Source organism: Thunnus maccoyii, chromosome 19, assembly GCF_910596095.1.
Source record: "Thunnus maccoyii chromosome 19, fThuMac1.1, whole genome shotgun sequence".
In the NCBI taxonomy this organism is placed as follows: Eukaryota; Metazoa; Chordata; class Actinopteri; order Scombriformes; family Scombridae; genus Thunnus; species Thunnus maccoyii.
In genome coordinates, this window is record NC_056551.1 from 4,727,430 (window position 1) to 4,748,821 (window position 21,392).

Here is a 21,392-nt window from a genome sequence, read left to right on the forward strand (position 1 = left end):
CATATTTTACTCTGCTGGCCCCATAGAGTGTTTGTAATATTTATAACATAATGTCAGAGTCAAAGCAGATCATGAGGTCACCACTGAGAAAACATAAAAAAAACAAAGTGAGAGCTAAGAGGAACATCCACTGATGTAAAAATAGAGACCTCGGGACAGTTATATTGTGTATGACAATAACAGCACTGCCCTGAACATTAGATCCTTTGTCAACATGGAGTTTGCTGCTATGGAAACCAGAGAAACAGCTGTTACAGCTAACTAGCAGCCCTTCAAAAGTGTTGCAGTACTTTGTATCTTTGTTTTTGTTACATTTTTGCCATTTACTTAATTTATTTACAGCTATATACTTTTACTACTACATCACTACTTTTATCTACAGAGTACTGTAATGGACTTTTACTTGAGTTTCTTCAAGTGACTTACTTAGTTAAAGATGTATTTAATATACATATTCATTTTGTTATAGTGCCTCCAAATCCACAATTTTCCTCCCACTCAGCACAGTTTGACAACATCAAAAGTGATTTGTTGGCACTACTGTACAGAGCCCCTGAAGTCAAGAAATATGGTATTATTCAAGATACAGGTTACGTTATTGTATAGCCTTTGTAAACAAGGTAATAATTTGTGTGCACAAGTTCACTATTTGAGATAAATGCTAACATCAGCATAGCAACATGCTCACAATAGGGTGTTCACCATCTTAGTTTAGCCCATTGACTGTGTATAATATGGACGACAGGTCTCCACTTCCTACCACTATGTAAAAGTGAAGCCAAAATATCTCCTTTCCAGGAGCTGCCATCTTGCTTGAGTGAGTCATTTGGAGCCACAGTCTGCACAGGGATGATAGCCAGCAGGACACACCCCCTCAGCCCTCCGACAGAGGTTTGAGAGTGGCTGTCATAGCTGTCAATCATGACATCGCACCCCCTTTTTATATTGTCAAATAACTAATTGAGAACAAACTTATCAGAAAAATTAGTACTTGGATGTACTTAGGCATGATAAGAACTATGTAGTGACAGAAACTATCTTTGGGAAAAATGTATTTGACGTGAACTTTGATATTTTAGTTTGGCTCATCCCTCCCGCTAACATGGAGGGGTGGGGGGATTTATGACCTATACTATAGCCAGCCACCGGGGGCAATGGAGCTGTTTTGGCTTCACTTTTGGGGGAGCTGCCATGATGTCCATCTTTATATACAGTCAATGGTTTAGCCTCTTAGCATGCTAACAATTGCTAATTAGCACTAAACACAAAGAACAGCTGGGGCTGGTGGGACTGTCATAAGTTATGCAAGAATTTTGTCATAAACCAAAGTGTTGGACAAACTGAAATTTTGACTTGATGATGGTGCTAGTTAAAGTTATTACAATGTCAAACAAAGTCAAAAGTCAAAGTTATTACAATTTATCCTCTGGGGACAATGCATGTCTCTACTAAATTCCATGACAATCAGCAAAATAGTTATTGAGATATTTAAATAAAAAACAAAAAGGTCATTGGAATTTATCTCTTAGGAACCATAAATAACCATAAAAAATCCCATGGCAATCCATCCAATAGTTGTCAAGATATTTCACTTGGAACCACAAATGTCAACCTGATGGTAACACTAGAAGAAAAGTGAGAGGTTTAACAAAGTCAGTGAGGTTAATCCTCTGGGGACAATGAGTGTCTGTACACAATTTTATGGTAATCCAGTAGTCCAATAGCCATCCAAAAGTTGTTGCAATATTTCAGTCTAGACCGAACTGGTGGACTAAATAACTGATCATCTGACATTGCCATCCCTAGATTCAGGCTACTAGCCTGGCTAAAAAATGAATATTTCAGGACTTGGATGATAAAAACAGAAAAACACAGTATTTTGTTTTTTGAGCAGAGTTGCAGAAAGCCTTTGTGAATGCCTGATCAACATAGAAACGTCACGCCGCTGCTGCTATCAGACTCTTCTAGATCAATCAATCAAAGAAAAGCTTTTAAAATTTTGTAACTTTTCTGATAAAAACATAGTGCACATTATCCACATTAAAAGTGGAAAAAAACTCGCAGGATAAAACAAACACAGAGATTTATTTGCAGCTCTGACATCAGAAACACCGAACGCATCACAGGTCATTTCATTCTCATGGTGTCAAACATGCTGACGGTGCAACAAACCCAACAAACACACACAGGCATCGATACAAACAGTGAAAACTGAAACGTTCACAAACCGCAGGCATCAGAGAGAATTCACACAGAGGATTTCCAAAAATAAAAGCTCTTAGAGGTACTTGGATTGGTTAGTTGTCTCGATATATCAGCACAAAAGAACAACATCATGACTTCCGTACTCTTTTGCGTCTGCTTTGTAATCTATAATCAACAATGCATTAAAATATTCAGTAGCTCACAAACTTTACAGAGGATCAGACAGAAGAGTTAAAAACAGGCACAACATGACTCTTCAAACAGTGTAAACTTTCAAAGTGAATTCATAAACTACATTTAAGACTGAGAAGGTTTACGGAGGAGATGCGTCAGGAAAAACATGTTTCAACACAGTCAAGTTAATGTCAGATACAAGTGTGGCATAACTGAATACTGAATTTAAACAAAAAGGCATCAGAGGACACATTTTCATGAAATTTGAGAAAATATGATGAGCAACGCAAGACGGAAGGCTCAGATTAAAGCTGACAAATTGGTTCGGAAGATTGTCACATTAAAAAGGCATTGGTTCAAGGTTTTTAGGTTTTTAGAAAATGGTTTTCGATTTGGAAATCTTGACTCCAGGTCTCAAATACTAAGAAAACCAGTGCCAATAATAACGCATTACTTTTGTTCTGTTAATGCTTGTTAAGTTATGTTAATGTTTTTTATTAGATCATTTTGTCTCCTTTCTCTATTTGAGCTGAGATGTCATCTTTTTTTTATTGTAAAATAAACTAAAATTGCTGAGTAAACATTTTGCTGGCAACAGATTTGGGCTTAAATTAGTCTTTTTAATCAATAAGGTTCTGCATGACAGATGCCTCGGGTAACCAATATTTCTTTTTTATGTTTCATCCAACTTTTACCAAAAACATGGAAACTTTTCAAAAAAACATGCAACAAGTTACAAACCTGATTAGTGGTTTTAATGAAATCAACACTTGTTAAGATTAAGATTTTTAAAAGACACTTGTAAGACGTTTTAAAGCTGCATTAATCAATATTTTCATAGAAAAATTGGATGACACGACTATGTGTAATGTGAAAGTTGGCACTCATAGTGGACCCACAGAGGTGGACCCACCTCTGCAGCATTATACAGAGCGTTTTAGCCTCTTTTAGCTCATAATTTTGGTCTTGATGCAGCTGTATTCAGCAAACAAGCTCTGATAAACCCGCTGTACATACCTACTCAGCACCACATGCTGGACGGACAAAGTTAGAGAGACAGATATTGTTCTCAGTAGTTGGTGGAGACCAACCTGAGCTAAAAGGAGAGTGAATATTGCCTCTACATTCATCAGATGGACACAAACACAACTCCAATGATGTGATAATGTTGCTCTGTGGATGTGTAAATAAGCAACTGTTTTAGTTTAACATATTCACCAACTTTAAAAGCTGATAATATGTTAATGCTGTTCCACTGCCCCCTAGTGGACAAAAATTCAATTAATGCAGCTTTAAGTCAAACTATCACTCAGGTAAATCTTTGGAGACAATTTTACTGAAATATCTTGCCTCACTGTAACAGAACTTGGTTCATGAAACAAAAAATAAAACCTACAGTATATTAAGAGGATTTCATAAGCTGCTTCTGTAACACTTTAGAAATATGTAAAGTTATGGTTAGTGCATTATGATTACATGACTTCAGACCAGAATAAAAGATAAAATCTACTGATGTGAGTGTAAAAAGTGAGCAGATGATTAGCTGAAACAGTACAAACAAACCTACACAAATATTTTCTGGAAAAAAAATCATAACTATTCTATGGAGCTCAGTAACTGGGAGATAATGTTAGAATGTGAGCCAGAGTCCTAAGTCTTTTTACATCAATTTGTTAAGGTTTTTATAAATTGTAATCAAAAAGTGGTGAGTGTTTAATATGGCACTGTGATCAGATGTTGGCATATGACTTGGCTTTCAAACAAAAAATACACACACACACATACACACACACAAACATTTTTTAAAATGTGAAGGCAATTTTTCTCTGAGTGAACAGCAGAATGAGGTTTGGGTTTATAGAAAACCAATGCTTGTTTGTGGTGTTTCCTTTTTTTGGCACACTGGCAGATTAAAGGTGACAGCGAGGTGAAGCCAAAGTATTATGGCATCTAAACTAAGAGTCTTTTAATGGAGTGCACAATACAAAAAATATTACTGAAAAATACCATATTTAATCAAATATTGAAATTTTATAATATTTAAAAGACCACAGCAGTCTTTTGCTGTTAATTTGTGACATGTACGGTATACTTAACATTACTGCTCACCCATTCTGCTGCCACTGCTTTCACTCTCAGTACACTTTGAAAACCAACCTGCAGTGATCTTAATATTCTTAACATTATGCACTTAAAATAAATATTTAGCTGCCAGCAGGTGGCAAGCAGAAAGATGATTTCTCTTGTTTCTTGTGCAAATCAACATCTCAACATTTTTCATGATGTAAGGCAGATCAGGGTGTTACTTGATTTAAGGAAAATTGTTGATTTACAAAGGAGATAATCTTGGACCAGAAGCAGATTTTGTACATTTAAAGAAACAGAAATTTTCAACTCAATTAAAGTCTACATGGCCTCTTAAGACGAATGTTTTTCGTTGTGCTCCAGGTGCAAAACATGCAGCCTTTTAAATAGAACTAAGAGAAATTTAGTTTAGTTTAGTTTTAATTTCACTGGGTTTTCTGCACAGCAACTGTTAAATGGTCCGGTAAACAAATGGAAAAACGATGATAGTGTTAAGCTACAAAACACAATAAAAATATGTCTTAAACAATTTCTACTATACTTCTTTAAAATTTTATAATAGTGTGTTTTCTTCATGTTAGAGACACATTTTGTCAATAAATTTGTAATTTCTGGGTTAATTTGACAACTGAGCTCAAGAACACAGCAGTGAAAATCATAAGTATAAAAGCAGCTGAGATAGTTTTCTCTTGACTTACATGAAAATAACAAAAGAATAGGTGTGTGAAATATAAAGAATGTAACAAAAAATGACAACAGTAATAATAATCTATGTTTTATAATTCTTTTAATATAAATTATTGGTCACTCTATATTCTAACATAAATGGGGCCTTAAAGCGATATTTCACTTTGTGTGATTTTTTGATAAAAAGAGATGAGGTCAAAATTTAATCAGCTGCACTGAGGATCTAATGTCACCAGACTCAGGTCTATTTTCATGATCCCCAGCCTCACTACCCGCCCCCCATTTGATTTTTATCTGATTTTCTTACAAAATGCCACGTTAGTTCTATCTGTAAAATAGCATTTATCTTTTTTAGGCTGCATTACAATGTCACGTTCAGTTAAATGTTAGTAAGTCATGGTGATAATGGTCCCCAGAGCAGCCTATATTTTTAGCTGACTTGTCTCAAACTCCCACAGAGATTAAAACCTGTCCTGCCACAGTGAATTAACGCTTTAAAAGCCAAGGCAGTAGATCCGTTTGGAACAATGCGTCTATCCTGGTCTATAACAAATGTTCATGATATACAATGTTGGCTTTTTTTTCTCCGTTGCACATGTGCCATGCTGTATCCATATTGGCCCTACTACATGAATGGTATAATGTCTACAAATCTGCAGTCAGCCAAGTCTGGCAGCATCACAGAGGTCTAAGAGAGTTAGCTTTGTTCAACAGCAAAATATAACCAGCCAGGCTGCAAACAAGTGCTAGCTGAAACATTTGTGTCTGTTGAGTCAGTCAGAAAAGTTTTCAAACTGAATAATCTGAAGTAGGGCTACTAATCAAAATGTAAAAGTATCCAAACACTGACAAATTGCAACACATGGCTAATACAGGTACAGCACAGGAAACAGTGTGAAACAGGGAAAAAATAAAAATAAAAACACACTGGTCACACAGTTGCTCACTCTAGTCCAGGAGGAAAAGTTTCAGGAGGGGACAATGACTTAATTTACACAGCCTGTCATCCAGTGACAGCCTAAACATGAAGTCAAATCTTTCCCTTGTTACAAAGTGATGAGTAGATAAGACTTTAAAGAGTTCAAATTAAAGTTCCTTTGCCTGTTTAGGTCCATTTAAAATCATTAAAACAACTTTTGAGCAGAGAAATTGGGAGCGTGCAGAGCTTAATTCCCAGGCTGCATGTTTTAAACTAGGCACATTATATGTCTGACAGTGATGAAACTGTCCTCTCCTGTTTTAATTTCCTCCTAAACAGAGCTCAAGCATGGATAGAGCCCAAGGGCAGACAGGCTGGGACTGTATTAGCTTGAATATCCACTAGAGGGGGATAGGGTTGTTTCATTGCCAAAGTGGCAGACAGTTTGGATGGAGAAGGAAGAAAAAAGGGTGGAAAAGAAAGAAAAGAGGAGGAGAAGATGGACAATGTTTAGTTTTGGAGAGAAGGGAGTGAAGAGGAGAAGACAAAGAAACATGCAATCAAAGATGACAGAGAAGGAGAAAGTAAAAAAAGAAGGGAAGTAGAAAGGACAGACGACAGAGGAGCGCTGACTGGTCATTTCCTGAATCGGCTCTTCATCTAGCATGCACATTTCTTCTCATTAGGCGGCGCAGCGTCAAGCTTTGTGGCCCCGTTGCCGTTAGCCGGCTCAGCAGGCGGTTTGTCGACGCACTGCTCCATCCTCTTCATGACCAGGTCCAACAGTGTTATCACTGCCTTGTCGACCTCAACTCCTGTCGCTGCACTCGTCTCAAAGTACGGGATCCTGTGAGCAACAAGAGCAGAAATATTTGTATAAATACAAATATTCACACTAAATCTAAATATTACTTGGATTTGATCTCAAACAACAGACACAATCCCAGATTCCTATTCAACACCATAGATAAGCTCATTAAAACAACCCTGCCCACACTGGTTTCCTGCTTTACAGCTGAGGTCTTTAATTACTTTTTAATTGGAAAGATTGAGCTAATCAGGAATGATATTACTGGTAAGGCTGTGTCCCTCTCCTCTGATTCCTCTCATTTCTACTTCTTTCTCATACTGATTACCGAACCATCAGCCACCTTTTACAGTTTGATCCAGTTGATTCAAACACTCTCTCTCAAACTGTCACTGGCTCCAAACCAACCACATATGTTTTGTTCATTATAGACCACTGTGATAGGAAACCCTTTTCTTGACATTATCAATAAATCCCTTAGTTCTGGAATCGTTCCCACTGCTTTTAAAAGAGCTGTAGTTACACCATTATTAAAAAGACCCAGCCTTGACCCACAAACTCTTAACAATTATTGGCCGATCTCAAATCTCCCATTCATGTCCAAACTGTTAGAAAAGGTGGTTGCTAGTGAAGTCACTGCCCATCTATCCAGTAATAACCTTCTTGATGAGTTTCAATCCGGTTTCAGGCCCAAACACTATTGAAACTGCACTGACCAAGGTAACTAATGATCTATTAACTGAAATGGACTCTGATCTCTCATCTGTTTTGCTGTTACTTGATTTAAACGCTGCCTTTGACACTGTGGACCATGACACCCACCTACAACATCTTGAGAACCTTATTGATCTCATGGGGCTGGCACTTACTTGGTTTTGTTCATACCTGAGTAATAGAACACCAAGTGTTACATACAATAATATTATAACGTCCTACTCTAAGGTCAAATACGGTGTCCCACAGGGATCAGTACTCGGTCCTCTTCTGTTTTGTGTTTACTTGCTGCCCTTGGGTCACATTTTCAAAAAACAGAACATAATGCATCACCGCTACACTGAGGACACACAAATCTATCTTCCTGTAACAGTCAGCAATGCCTCCAAGCTGGTTAAATTAGAGATGTGTTTGTCAGAAGTCCATCACTGGATGTGCAATAATTTCCTGCATTTGAACGCACACAAGACTTGCTTGTTGGTCCAGCTAGATTCACATCGCTTTTTACAGATTAATACATTGATCTTGATGGCTGCACAATTTCTCAGACCCATACAATTAAGAATCTGGGAATAGTGTTTGATCCATCCCTTACATTTGAGCCACATATCAAGTATACAACAAACTGCCTTCTTCCACCTTTGTGTAATAGTCCAAATCCAGACACTGAAATCCTCATACATGCCTTCATAACATCTAGAATAGACTACTGTAATGCACTTTTCTCTGGCCTACCTAAGACAGCAACAAAAGGTCTTCAACTGGTCCATAACGCAGCTGCCAGAGTCCTCACAAGGTCTAAAAAGTTGGATCATATAACACTCAAAATACCTCTTCTCGTCTGTGCTTTATCTTTGCTTATAAATAATGCATTAACAATAAAAGGCTTGCACAGTGTCTAATTTGTACAGATAAGAGCTCTAAGTGGATGATTGTCAGTCCACTGTATTATGTGTTGCATAAAGGATAGAAGTGTGTTATAGTATTCTCACAATATTCTGACACTGATTATTATTCTGTGCTTTCATTCAGTGGGTACAACTAACAAATGGCATTACCTTAACACTCTGTGATACCTTTTAAAAATCATGCATATTTATATTTTGTATGTAATCTGTAGATACATTATTATTTGTTTTCTCAATATTTAACTTATCTGATGTTCGAACTGCACCTACTGTACAGTCCTCAACATTTTGAAAATCCCCAGAGTTTAAAACAGCACTTATTACTTCCTGGAACAGAAATTTGTTGCTAGGCAACATCAGACACAGATCTTGGCTGACTGGAATGACACCAGGAAATGATTTTTAGTCATCTAACTTCTACTGTTAGATGAGGTAAAAGCTAAAAATTGGGAGGAGAAATTGTCAAGACATCAGTGCTGCACACGTGTCAGTGATGTTGTGTTTTGTCTCACTGCCTGTCTTTACAGTCAGCCTGGTTTCATAAAACATCCTGATTTCTCTCTACAGTGTGTGTGTGTGTGTGTGTGTGTGTGTTTGTAATGTGAGACGCTCTAGAGCTGCATCACAATTGTCAAAGCAAATCATGCCTGGAGGTCCATTGGAAGACTTTGTAGGGTAGTGCCTAAACTTTATTTCTTAAAGACTAGAATAAATAGAAATATGAAAATATGCTCTAGTACTGTATGTGTATATGTCTGAAAAATTTACTCAGTAAATGTGGTTTGATTATACACTGTCTAAACAAAAATATGAAGTGCTTGAATTGAAGGCAGGATAGTGACAGACATGAGAACAGCACTGAAATTAGAATAAAACCAGAATAACACAAAAATAACACAAAGGTTTAGTATATCTGTTAAGAAAAGTGGTAATCTATGAATGAATGACGAATTTACCTGTCACAAGCCCATGCTTAAAAGACTTACATTACATACAGACGCTACAGGAAACACTGACACTGGTTACCCGACTTGACAGACACTAATTTAATATATGGAAATAAAAATTAGGATATAGGCCAACACTGGAGTAATGGAGTCATCAGTAAAAGTGGAAAGAGCAGTTCCTGTCAACCTGGCTTTATCTTGTAAACATAAAAGGTTGTACGTAAAGTGTAGAAACACAAATTCTGTACATGATCAATAAACGTACCCGTATTTATCTGCCAGCTCCTTGGCCTGTTTCTCCTGAACCTCACGCTGGTCAGCCAGGTCTGCCTTGTTTCCTACCAACACAATATCTGGGTTCTCACAGTAGGCATTGGCCTGTAGCTGGCCTGGAAATCAACACAAATAAACAGCAAAAACACAAAATCATATGTTAAAAATTATAATTCTGAAACACTGTATATTTGTACATATTCATGTGCAACAGATGCATCAGGGGACATGAATAAAAACATGAAACTGTAACTCCTGCTGCTACAGCAGTAGACAGGACCTCAAGCTGAAGCAATGCAAGTTTCAAAACACGTTAAGAAAATGAGACATTAACAACATACTCATCCAGTTTCTGACATTGAGGAAGCTCTGCTGGCTGGTGAGATCAAACATCAGCAGGAACCCCATGGCGTCCCTGAAAAACGCCGTCGTCAGACTGCGGAACCTGGAACACACACACCAAAAAAAGGTTATATTTTGGCATACTGCACATTTTAAATGCTTTATTTTTTTTCCACTGAACTGAATAACACTACAGTGGTTCAACTTTCTATAACTGCATTATTGCAGAACAATGCTATCTTATCTATCTACACCTGCTTTTTGTAGGGCCAATTATAGGGCTGGGTATCAGTACTCAATACCTTTAAGGTATCTACCAAAATAACCCAGTACCAAGTAGCATAGAAACTCCTCCAGCCAAATGATACCCACATTCAATCTTTTTTGTAAAAAAAAGACTTTGTGTAGTTTTGCTCGCAGCCAATCACCGCAAGCAGTCTTTGATTTAATGCAACGGGTGATTGGCCCACTACCGCAGCAGCTACAACCCACACAATCTGTGGTGATACTTCATTGTACAGTTTTGTACAGTTATTTAATAAATATTTCAATAATTTGAACACTTTCAAAATATATTTGTGTAAAAATCATTTGGATGAGACCGATAGCCTTAATGATTAACTGTGATTGGTTTAAACAAAGAAAATGTATTAAGTGTGTTGTGTGCTGTCGTTTTTATCTACACCAGCTATTAAAGGGATTTTAACTTCATTTGTGTGTTCTGTAGCATGCTGGGCTTCAGAGTGTAACACAGCAAGGAAAATAACTCTGTAAACAATACTTATGACGCTTTATTAGCAAATATGTAATATGAAAACGATCAGGGTAAAGCAGCAGATATCAGGGGTGTTTCCACAGCAAACAGTCTGATGAACTGATCATACAGGTGGAATAATGACTTCAGTTACTCGATTCAATGATCATGAAGATCAGTTCATAAAATATAAAGAAATCTGCTCCGTTACACACTGAAGAAATGGAATTAATATTATGTAACTAACACTGACTCATCCTGCAATGAGTCATACTTTATAAACAGATTCAACAGATTGAGGCTCGTTCCAATTAAAGACGACACAAACACACACTCACACACACACACACACACACACACGCTCATACGGCACACACACACATACAATCATCTGCTCTGACTGTTGTTTCCCTGTCCAACCGATCAGTGTGATAAAACATGCTGCATTTCAGCAGTAAGCTTTATCATTTTACAAACTTTGCCAAAGCTGGACTTGCCAATTTGAATATTTTGCACTAATCAGTGTAATTCTGAAAATTTGAAGATGAAGTGACAGGCCCAAAACCATTCTTCTTATTAGGTTTTAAAGGCATCATTCGATATTTTTTGGTAGTGGCAATACTGGGTACTGACTTGGTAGTGACTTTCTGGAGCATTGTTGTCACCAGGTTGTCAGGTAAGGGGAGTCTGCTGAAGTCACTGCATCCAGCCACAAAATAGTCCGCACATATATAATACACGTTTCACAAATTGTTGAAATGTCCCTTTAATATTGCCTTTCCATCAAAACACACTTTAAAAGAGTTTAACTACTGACACACTAACTTGTAAAGGAAAAACTTTCTATTTCTGGAGTCTAGACTTTTCCCGTAGCAGCATCTACTGGACATTAGGGAAGCAGCAAATGGACACACTTCAGCTTTGACCTTAAAGGTACCCTGTGGTATGCAATTTTTTAATGAGTGGGTCCCCATTTTGTTTGTGCACATTCACACTATTCCAATGATCTACAAGTGACTGTAATGCACGAGAAACACAGCAATGCGACAGCAAAGGCAGAGAAGAAAAACACGGATCTAAACAAAGCAGGATTTAAAATACTTTAAAATTGGCTTTGCAGATGTTTTATGAGGAAAGAAATGCACTCAACATATTTGTTAGACCACAAGGATACATAATGCATAATGCGAGTGGCACACAATGTAAACATAACTGTTGTTTGTTTACAAAAAAACTCCACAGTGCACCTTTAACTTTGACCTGCAGTGGCTGCCACTTGAAAACCATGTAAGTTCCCTAAAGTCATCTAAACATATCAGTCCAATATTACCAGTGACACATGGATAGACAGGTAGACAGACAGACAACCCCATGATGGAAACTAAGAACCAGTCCCAATGGGACGAGCAGCCCACCTCTCCTGTCCAGCTGTGTCCCAGAGCTGAAGGTGGACCTTGAAGGTTTTCCCTGTGGTCGTCCCATTGGGGTTGGACGCTGTGTACACCTGAAGAGAAAGAAACATTAGTTTAGTTTTCATATTCACCAGATACAATAAACACACAGTAATCTGAACTGATGAATCTTAATGACAAATCAAATGAAAGGTAGAATAAAGAAACTTTCACTTTCCATGTCAACATATACCTTGTATCTGGTTATATTATACTGAGAGGTCTTTCTAATATTTAATCTATCCTAAATGATATACAGTAAATGGGGTGGACAAAATATTAGAAACACCTCTCAGCATAACATAATACATTTCAACAGCAGCCTCCAAAATGACCAAAAAGTAACATGACAGGTAGATTTATTGCATTGCTGTTGCATTAGGCTGAATTATTCCTACAGTAGTTAGGTGGACATAATAAACTGGTAACTGAGTGTAAATATAAGCAATATTATTGAAGATATACATCAACAAGAATTTTATAGGCTCCTCACTCCTCAGCAACAACATTCCAGCCAAACATGGATTAAATGTGTTGAACTTTTATAGCATCCACATTACTGTGTAAGGTGAATGATTTCCTATAATGAATCTCCAAGATTATATTTCATCTGCTCGGGCTCTTGTGTTTTTTATGACAGTACTGTGTTCGGTCTGAAGGCCCCTTACATCCATTTTTCATCACTGCTCTGTTGTAGAGGTGTGAATATCTCAACAGATCTGACTGACAGTAATATGGTCGGTGGTCCTCCTGATTCTGTAATGATGAACTCTGTGCAGCAGCTGCTTGTGTTTGTGTCTCTGCACGAAGCTTCAGGCGTCATTCACACCTTGGACTCTCACAGATGAGACACTCTCTGTCACTTTCTCTGACGCTCTTTTAAGGGTGCGTTTGCACCAATCATGAGAGAGCAGCTGTTTTAAAATCAAGAGTGGAGCTTTTGGTTCAGTTTTTCAGGTGATAACTGGTTTTCAAGTCAGGTGGCAAATTATGACACTTGTACATCAGACAGTGTGAGGTCACTGTAGTGAGACCTGTGCTGCTGTTTGTTATTGGAGCTGAGTATTACTGCAATATGATGCTGGGTTTTGGCACAAATGTCATAAATGTATGTACTTTTCAATACCTTGCTTATGTTTTTCATATTTTTCCTTTGTTTTTCTTATTAAACAAAATAAACCAAACCTTTCACTTGCATCAGTGTTTAATGTCTACACACAATCAGCTGTACAAAAACCTTGTCTACATAAAATACAACATGAAGTTAACATTATTATTAAAATCATAATGTATCCAATCAAAGAATAAGTCAGCAAAACTTAAGAGGCTCAATGACTATTTGGTGTCAATATTCCAAATGTTCAGTACTCAGCTCATATTGAAAAAGGGTCAAATCAAGACAGTCAAGATATCTTCTTCTTTAACAATTAAATCTTATTTTTACAAGATAATCTTGTCAAACACCATTTGCTGTAGACTGTTTAACTTTTTCTAAGCAAGATATTCAATCTACTTTTCTGCTTGAGCTGATGAGAAATAAGACTGCAAAGGTTGTCACACTAATAAATCCCTTAATACGGTTTTTGCAAGTATGAGACCATTTTTAAATTAGGCAAGGGAAAAACAAATCTTTTGTTTTACTGAATTGCAGTTTTCACAGCAGAAACTACAATTAAATCAGGGTTGAGAGGCCCTGACTGCAAAAGCCCAGTCACCTTCAGTCTTGAGTTGGGATTTAGGAAAAGCCAACATCAGATTCAAAAGGAGGATCAGACATGTGTGCTCTTGTAGGAGAGCAGGAATTCACCGGTATAGCTAGGATCCAACACAGGAAGTTCTTTGAACTTAATTGGTAAAGTCTTAAAATTAAGTCTAAAACTGACTGGTAACCAGTGAAGAGAGGGCAGAACAGGGCTGATATGATCTTGTCTCCCTGAATTTGTTAAAATCAAAGAAACTGAAGGAATGAATTACCATGTAGGCTACTGTGTATATATATATATATATATATATATATATATATATATATAAGTAAGCAGAATAGTCTTACATTATTTAAAATCTTTTTGCAGTTTAAGTCTTGAAATGTGTTGAGATAGACTTATTCTAGTAGGGTGGGGCTTTGTAATGTAATGTTTTCAGGTTTACTGCTAAGCCTGTCACTGCAGAGACCAAACTAATGTAGAGACAAACTAGTTCTTACAGTTTTGTAAGAGTTGTAAAGTTGATACTAAATATTTAGAGCTACTTACTGCCAGGTGGAACTGTTGTGTAAGCTAGCTGAGGATACATGGAATATGTATCCTCAGTGAAATATCTGTCCTGACACTTTACATTACACTTCAAAGAAAAAACACAATATACCTTGAATTACTAAACATTATGCCAGTAACAGTAAAAGTAAATGACTAGATAATCTGATATTTCTCTCTCACTGTAAACTGCATGAATACCACTAATTCTAAAACACACAATAATTGACCTGGTTGGAAGTCATGTGACTTTTGTTTACAAAGTCTGGTTCTCTAGACAAAGACTAAACAAACTTGTATTCAGCTTCAGGTCCCATAAAGACCCTGAGGAAGAACCACTGACAACATTGAACTACAGCTGTGATCACACATCTGTCTGTTTCTGTTTGACTCCAGATAAAACAGCTTGAAAATAGGGTGTGACCTTAACACACACACACACATACACACACATACACACACACACACAAACACACACATACACACACACACACACACACACACACACACACACACAAACAAGCACATCACAACATCACATGCACACAGAGGAAGTGAGGAACAATAATCAATCCTATGAGTCATCTGGAGAACTGGGATTAAAGCGGCAGTATCAGTATTTCAGACTTGGAAGGCAGAGCAGCACCAAGGTGACCACTGACACCTCCGCCCACTCTGATTCAGATAACTGTATCTCACACATGGACGTCTGGACGTATTTATCCTGACAAGGTTCCAGTAAAAGGAGTAAATGTTTTCAACAAGTCTCAGTCAATAGTTTACAGTGGTACACCCAAAATCAATCTTTTGAGTATAAAAACCTCCAGTATACTTCAAAACTACTCATATGGGCTGACAATCACCTTATTTTGTTGTTTAGTTTGGACGATCTGTTGGTTTTGATACTAAAAAATACATTTAGAAAGAAACAAAACTAAGAGTTTACAGCCATGCTAGCATCTCTGTCAGGTTGTACTTAGACACAGTGAGTTAAATTCTGACATCAGCTAATGTGACAATGACATAACAATGCTAACATGCTGATGATTAGCTGCTGTAATTATAACAATGTTAACCATATTAGTTTTGCATGTTAACATTCTAACATTTCCTGATCAGCACCAAACACATCATTAAGAACAGTACAGCTGAGGCTGATGTGAATGTCATTGGTTTTGCAGATATTTGGACATAGACTTAAGTATTGGACAAAAGAAGTGGAGTTCATCTTGATGGGAACACGAACATCACCAAATTTCATGACAATTCATCAAACTGTTGAAATATTTCACTAAAAAACCTCATGGTGGCACTAAAGGAAAAGTCCGGGGATCATCAAGTCATTGGGATTCATCCAAAGAGGACCATGAATGTTGATTAAAAATTCATAGCAATCCATTCAATAGTTTTTGAGATTTCAATTTGGACCAAAGTGGTGGACTGACTGACACACCAACATTGTCATCCTCAGAGGCAATGTTGCGAGTGTGGTTAAAAACTTATATTTCTGTTACACAAAATTATATTTTTTTTAGAATTTTGCTTCAAAGTTTTGCTTTTCTTCCTTGTGAAATATAGGATAGCTCTGAAACTCCTCTGAAAACCCTTCAGATGAAACAGTCTAAAAAAGAAAAAACACCCTGTGGGTAAACTGCTCACAACTCATGTTTGCACCTGCTACAATCTATAATAAGGAGTTGCCAAAAAGGTTTGAAACCACTGTTCCAACAACTAACTAGTTAACCTAATCCATTTTTCACAGATAATTCATCCTGGGTTACTGGTGTATTTGACCCAGGTTTGATCTGCATGTACAAGTTAAAATAGCCCGACTGTGACTCAGCTCAGCAGCCACTGTGGGAGTAAAGCAGCAGAAAATTCAGACCTGACCTGACCAACTGTTTATTCTTTGATAAGTAAAGCCCTGAGAAAATGCCTGGCAAATGCCATGGTAACTATGGTAACCAAGCTTCCATCACCTGCATATAATATGAGCATGTGGACGTCGCTGTATCAGAAAACTGACATCTAGTTGAGATGAAGTTTTAAGATGAATTACTTGCAATTCAAAACTAGAAAGAGCTACAGAAATATCTAAAAACCTACCAGAAACTTTTGCATATTTCTCTGCTTTTGTTCCTAAACATTTTTAATGTAAGAGATGGGAAACTTACCACTCTCTTTTCCCTGAAGTCGATGCCGACTGTGGTGATGAACTTGGGGTTGAACTTGTTGTCTGTGTATCGGTACAAGAAGGTGGTCTTCCCCACACCGGAGTCCCCCAGGGCAAGGAGCTTTATAAGGTAGTCATAATCCCCATCAGTCATAGTGATGACCGCAATAAACCTGTCAAAAACAGACAGAGATGCATGTTAACATGCAGACAAACACACACACACAGACTCATAGCTCAAGTTCCCACAGATGAGTGTTTGAAAAAGTAGCAAATGACATGAATAATAAAACAGAAGAAAAGAGGAAACTGCGCGAACACTGATATTATCAGTTTGACACGTCAAAAGTTAGCAAATTAATAAAAAACATACTCAGTGACAGAAAGAAGATGATGTGTGTCTGCGTCTTTGTGTGTTCTTGTACTACCCACTTTTGAATTATGGGAGTGAGGATCAGAGGGCATCCCTAATCAGAACATGACTTTCTGGGAAAATAGTAACTGTGCTGCTGAGTGTGTGTGTGTGTGTGTGTGTGTGTGTGTTTGTGTGTGTGTGCGTGTGTGTGTGTTTGTGGTGGGAAAAAGTCTGTGTGAAAAAGTGCAGCATATAAATAAACTCATACATCAGATTCGCTTTATTCATGTATATTATTCAAAGCAAAAATCTAGGAATTTGTATTTTTTTTCAGCAGTAAAACAAGTGAAAATCACATGACAAAAATCCAGTGGAAAATACCAAAGCACAGTACAATTTTGATATGCTTGTATTTAACTCAAGTTAATAGTATGCTATTTTACTTTACTTCTACCCGACTACATTTCAGAAGGAAATGTACTTTTATTTGACAGCTACAAGATATTCTCCAGATGAAGATTTTACATCCAAAACCTAACTCTTAGATTTTGCCCTAATGGTGGCACTACAGGAAAGGTCAGGGGGTCACCAAAGTCAGTAGGATACGTCTACTGGGGATCATGAATATCCAAAGTAAATTCTATGTAATTCTGACCTCTAGTTGTTGACAGACGGACATTGCCAGACTTCATCCAACCATGTAGGCACAGTTTGATAAAGGCACAAGATCAACTTTCACCAACACCAAAGAAAGTGCATTATCAGTAGAATCCACTTATTTTAGTTAATTGAATACCCCTGTGCATCTCAGCTAGTAGAGATGGTATCTATAACGAAGAGGAATGCAGTTCTCACGTGAAATTCCTGAAAAACATGTTCATGTATCTTACAGTGAGTCGTAGTCTGGGATACTCTTCTCTCTGTTTGCCTTGAGGCCAAACGTGGTATATTTAGACAGACGATCATAAGACTCTAATTCACTCAGCTGAGAGGAAGCATGTATAACACTGTGCTTTATTATAGAGAGGACAGTGACTACCCCGGAGCTCCTCACAATAACCTCACTGTACATCAGACAGTACAGTGGCAATCAGAGTGACGTCATTCATCAACCAGACTGAGACAAAGATAGTAGACTGACATTTAAACTGCAGTATATTTGATCAGCAATCCTTATCAGTTGTTTGTATAAATAGCAGCTATTTCCAGTATCTACAACAGAAATAGCAATGCTAGTGCAGTCCACACAAATAGTATATTAGACGCTCAAAGCGACCTATATTTTTCCCCTAAACAACACTTCGATACATGGACAGGAGGAGCCAATTAATCCAGCCCACACTAATGCCTGAGCTACAGCAAACCCAAAGTGCTGAAATATATGCTAACATAGCATACTAAAGAGCTAATGTGCTGAAATCCAAAATATCTCCATGTTACACTAACACACTGGATGTTAGCATTTTTCCAAATTTACTGTATGTTAACATATCAACGTAATGTTAGCATTTTGCATCTGTAAGCCTACACATGTCAACACGGTAATGTTAGCATAGTAACATGCAAAAATGCAAAGCATGTTTTGCACGTGTAGCATCGTTGAGTTTTACATCCAATAATTGAGAATTAAGTTGTGGTTAACATTCATATTGTATGAGCATGTTTATATCAGCATGTTGGCATGCTAATATTAGTATTTATGTTGAGGTACGGTTGAGACTAAATAGAATCCAGCTTAAACTGATGAGAGTTCAGCAAGTCAGACAGCGTAGAGTATATATGTATAAAGAGAACTGGATACAGCTTTGGAGGTGGGGCCACCTTCATTCATTCCAAAAGTTCATAAAAGAAATAGTCATAATTGACGTTTGCAGTTCGAGGTGTCCAGTTTTCTGGTCGTCTCTCAACGTCTCTTTATAATGGTGGTCTATGGGGATAATGATTTTTGGGCCGCACGGGGATTTTTTGCTGCAATACCGCGAGTGGCCACTGGGAAAAACTGGCTGCAAGGCTGAGGAGCCGCGCCCTATCCAGCTCTTATTATACATCCATGGTGGCACATGAAGCCAAAAAAGCCACTTCCTGTTGTAAAGAAACTACCAAGATGAGAACATACTGCTCATGCTCTATGGGCCCCAGCGCCGAGCACCGAAACGAGTCATTTCACAGGTGTTGTGACGCTCAAAATAATCTATCCACCATTTTAAAGCTGCTCCTTTTCCAACAATTGTGTGTCGGAAAAATGCTTTTTGGTTCCCTGTCGGAACCGGAAGTTGTAATTCCATGGTTTGGCCACTATGTCAAATTGGCTTCAAAGCCTGGCACACTTCCTGGGGGCTTGGTGTAGATCTGAACCTGACAAGCTGAATGTGAGATGCCCTCCACCATACAGAAGACAAATCCTTTGGATTTAGGTAACAATATGACCTTTCCTCTGGCGCCACCCTCAGAAAAATTCTCTTTTGACCCACTAGTGATAAGGACCTCCAAATAGCAAAGTTGTCCCTTCATTTTCATAGAAGCAAAAACTGAATTTTCTGATGTGTACAGAATAAAACAGCTGCAGACTTTCAGTCTTTTACTCAGCAGCTCTTTGGCTACATAGTTAAGTACATTTGTTTTTATGTGTTTCTATTATTTTCCCAACTGCACATTAACAAAGAGAAGATCTTTTCAAATGCATTACCACATAATGATAACACAACTTTGATGACAGCATTAGCAAATCCTCACTGTGATGGATTAATGAACTGAAACCAATGGCTTCCTGTCTAAGAAAAACACAAATGTAAAATTGCAGGGTTTACTTCAGAAATGGTCTTTAGTATGTTCAGTATGTGAAAAAGACACTGGTCTGTTCCTTTAACAAGGTCTGGAAAACAGTCCTTCTAACTCAGTTAGATGTCTTTATTTGTGGGAGCACCACATGACAGTAAACAGATAAACCTTATTTTTTCTTTTTTCTCTCTCTCTCTGACACATTTAGCATCTGTCCATCCTGGTATTGATGAAGCCCTCAGGAGGTGAGAGGTTGGGGGTGAGACAAGGGGGCGTTGTCAAGCCTATTGATCTGTCATCATTTGTGAAAAACCAGGAATGTTTGTAGTGTGATCAGGGTGTCAGTCATGATTCCCTGAGGGCAAAACAGTCAACAGCAGCTCGGTCAGCTGACGGCAAGGAACAGCAACACTCACAGTCACCCCAACAACAAACAACTAAACAAAATAGAATAGCATAAAGTTGGGATTTATTTTTAAAAAATGTCTGTGTTTTTTATATATTTCCTTATGCTGCACTAGCAAACGTGAGGAAAAATGTATTAAAAAGACTTTTCCATTCTGAATTGATTCACAAATTCATAAAAGAGATTCTTACAAATTAATAATTTCTTTTAATAGAGAATTTCATCAACATGTTTAGAATTTTGGATTTGATGATTCTATAGATTAATTAGTGGCCATGACCTCAAAATGTGTACTATGGTCTTTAAAAAAAAAATTCACATGTGGAAAAGCCACTGAAAAAGCATTTAAAATAACATGGAAAGGTTAGCAGTTTAATCATTTTTTTATTAAAGGCACCCTGTGAAATTTTCTTTTAAAAATAAAGTTATATTTACATTCAGAGTTTCTCAGCAAAACACATTTGTATCACGCCCCCTGAAGGGTCCCGAGTGTACCTTTAACAGAAGTGTATAGTGACTTCATATACACTCAGTTTCCAGTTTATTAGGTCCAATTATCTAAAACTAATCCAGTCTGATACAACTGCAATAAATCCTCAGTATTGCTTTATACTGAGATGTGTTTTCTAATGTTTATTCTACCCTTGTTGATGTAAATGGGTAGGATTTATTGCAGGGCTGTGCGATTACAATACATTAGGATTAGCTAGTGAATACCTGATAATAGAAATATATACAGATAACAGAAATACTGCTTCAGCTTTGTTACATTCAGGTTGCGGAGGAAAGATTTTCCCAAGTGCCTGTGAAACCTTCTATCTCAATAACAAGCAAGAACAAAACCATAAAATACACCGAGGCATTAAAAATGTATGAACAATCACACACTATAGGAGAGAGGGGAAACAAACAGAGAGAGAGGACAGAGTCTACAACAATCCAGTCCTGCTGCACAGAGAAGACATGAAAGACACATCATCAGTGTCAGTATCAGAATGTCTATCAGGAAGTTGTGTTTTGCTCTTCCTCCTCTGTTATCCATCATATCTGTGAGATAAAAACAGACATCACTGCTTTCAGTCTGACTCAGAAACACAAACAGTCAGCAGCTTCATAAATAAATCCAACATTTGTATAGATTTGGGTTATCTATTAAACGCC

At 37.5% G+C, this 21,392-nt stretch overlaps 1 protein-coding gene across 3 annotated transcripts in view; it reads right to left on the bottom strand.

Annotated features, from left to right (window-relative positions):
- Nucleotides 1–2,066: 2,066 nt before the first annotated feature.
- LOC121885622 (ras-related protein Rab-27B-like) overlaps nt 2,067–21,392 on the bottom strand; it is a 69,276-nt gene continuing 49,950 nt past the window's right edge. For all 3 annotated transcript variants that reach the window (XM_042395274.1, XM_042395275.1, XM_042395276.1), the window contains exons 2-6: nt 16,694–16,865; nt 12,232–12,320; nt 10,062–10,165; nt 9,713–9,836; nt 2,067–6,917 (exon numbers count right to left, since the gene is read on the bottom strand). In XM_042395274.1, coding sequence (XP_042251208.1) covers nt 6,731–6,917; nt 9,713–9,836; nt 10,062–10,165; nt 12,232–12,320; nt 16,694–16,846 — 657 coding nt within the window. In that variant the 5' untranslated portion in view covers nt 16,847–16,865 and the 3' untranslated portion in view covers nt 2,067–6,730. The remainder of the gene's footprint in view (nt 6,918–9,712; nt 9,837–10,061; nt 10,166–12,231; nt 12,321–16,693; nt 16,866–21,392) is intronic.